Source organism: Octopus bimaculoides, chromosome 6 (assembly GCF_001194135.2).
Source record: "Octopus bimaculoides isolate UCB-OBI-ISO-001 chromosome 6, ASM119413v2, whole genome shotgun sequence".
Classification (NCBI taxonomy): Eukaryota; Metazoa; Mollusca; class Cephalopoda; order Octopoda; family Octopodidae; genus Octopus; species Octopus bimaculoides.
Genome location: NC_068986.1, coordinates 42,889,803 through 42,891,904, shown reverse-complemented (window position 1 = coordinate 42,891,904; position 2,102 = coordinate 42,889,803). Strand labels below are relative to the sequence as shown.

General features: G+C 28.5%; 1 protein-coding gene across 1 annotated transcript in view; it reads right to left on the bottom strand.

Annotated features, from left to right (window-relative positions):
* The window catches only part of LOC106874031 (contactin), a 164,816-nt gene that overhangs the window by 121,087 nt on the left and 41,627 nt on the right, over positions 1 to 2,102 (bottom strand). Inside the window, exons 9-10 of the mRNA XM_052968460.1 lie at positions 1,697 to 1,817; positions 809 to 993 (exon numbers count right to left, since the gene is read on the bottom strand). Of these exons, the coding sequence (XP_052824420.1) occupies positions 809 to 993; positions 1,697 to 1,817 (306 nt within the window). The remainder of the gene's footprint in view (positions 1 to 808; positions 994 to 1,696; positions 1,818 to 2,102) is intronic.

The following is a 2,102-nucleotide window of genomic DNA, read 5'->3' as shown; positions in this document are numbered from 1 at the left end:
TATATATAGATAGATAGATAGATAGATAGATAGATAGATAGATAGATAGATAGATAGATATAAAGGAAATACATAATACCATAGTTTTTTCCTGAACCGTACAGAACGTCTAAAATCATCAAATACAAGACTACATAAGCTCATTTTCGAATTCAATAGTACAAGAGAGTACAATTGTGCACTGTTGTTACATATTTAGGAAGGTAGTGGCACTACAAAGATACACGCACTTCACACAGTATACACGTAACATTATGAAATCTGTACTTTTAGGTAAAAAAAAAATCCAGGTCTAGCTGATATGCAGATATTCACTCACCGACATACCACATCGGGGGTGTTATGTTCCCTTTTGAATGTATCCATTTCCATTCTTCTTTCTTACGGCATAAAACTATCGCTTCTCTCAGAATTTGCAGTCTTCTTGAATTTTCTAACTGGTTATATTTTTTGGTGGAAATATTAACAGTATAACATTCATACTAAATCTGAACTATGTTGCCCCACTTGTATATAAGGTGGGTATGAGGTATGAACACGCGCTTTTCGTTCACAGCTAAATTGTCTGTGAATGTTGAACATAATTTCTTTTATAAACATGAAGTATACTAAATCAAACAGCATACACTTAGCACTAAAAATGTTCAACTAATGTGTATTTTAACCTAAAACGGTAATTAATATCTCATACGGTGCTAAGTCTAGATAGGAAAGAGATAACGATAAAATGTAACAAAATATTAGAGACCCATCTCAGACTGTCGTAAAGAAGGAGATAAAATAGTTTAAAATGAATTATTTTACTTACCAGAAAGTAATAGTGCAAAATCTTTTTCATCTCTTCCTGATTTACCTCGCATAACAACACAGCGGTATATACCTTCATTTTCAAATCGGGAATTTTCTATTGTCAAAACTCTGTTCAAGTCCGAAAATTTAATATTGTTTCCCAGTTCACCATCTTTTTTCGTCCAGTCATATGTCATTGGCTCACTGTATAAAAGAAAAAAAATTTCTAAATATAATTTGTGTTTTAAATTTCTAAATATTTTCTTACTTTTGATAATTTTCCTAACAGGTCACAACGCCAGTGTTTAGTTAATTAACCGAAATGCTTATAGCATATATCTGGTTCATATATTATTAAAACTAATGAAACAAAAAAGCAATAACTGATTTCAATGGAAATCGAAATCAGAACGTCTGGTGAATAAATTAAATTAGACTTTTAATCAAAAAGCTTTATTTTCCAATCCAACCATTAACCTTGTCATAAATGTAAAGATTTTATAATGTTATGTAATTATCACATTGTAAACGAAGATCAATAATTCATAAATGGATGCTTCTAATTTACGTTAAAATAATTGAAATACTGTTTCAATTATCCATGTAAATTGATACATGTTATTATTTAAACATGTTATCCAATAACATGTATCATGATATAAAGAAATGTATATTTTAATATGACGTCTAACCTAAGTACTAAATTTAAATTTTCAATGGATAAGATTACTTCTTAGAAATCATACGTTTATTACATTTGAAAATTTGGCCCTGCCGTTTGTTATTTAAGAATTTTATACTAATTATTCACAAATTATAAAATTAAAATCTATTATACGTTGTACGAATGATAAAACGAAAACAAAAATTTAAAACTTTTTAAACGATCGCAAATTATAATACATACGCATTTGTTTGAGACCCCACTGCGAAACATTCAAGTCGAACACTGTGACCAAGCATTGGCGGGGACGGATTAACAAGTATGAAGTCGTTGAGAATCGTAGGTCCCCACTTCGCTTTTGGAGCTGTAAAAGACGAAATTTCAGCTTAAATATTAGTAAAACATCAGATGTGCGAATAATTTCGCTTATGTCTAATGAGTTTTGGCGAAATACTCATGTTATTTGCTTAAAATGAATACGCATAAAATTATTTAGAATCTTGTATATAACGCTAAGCAAATACTTTCCCAACAAAAGATTTATACATAGAAATTTAAATGAAACTATGATATATATATATATATATATATATTATGATTTATATAATGATTTATATATATATATATATATATATATATATATATATTT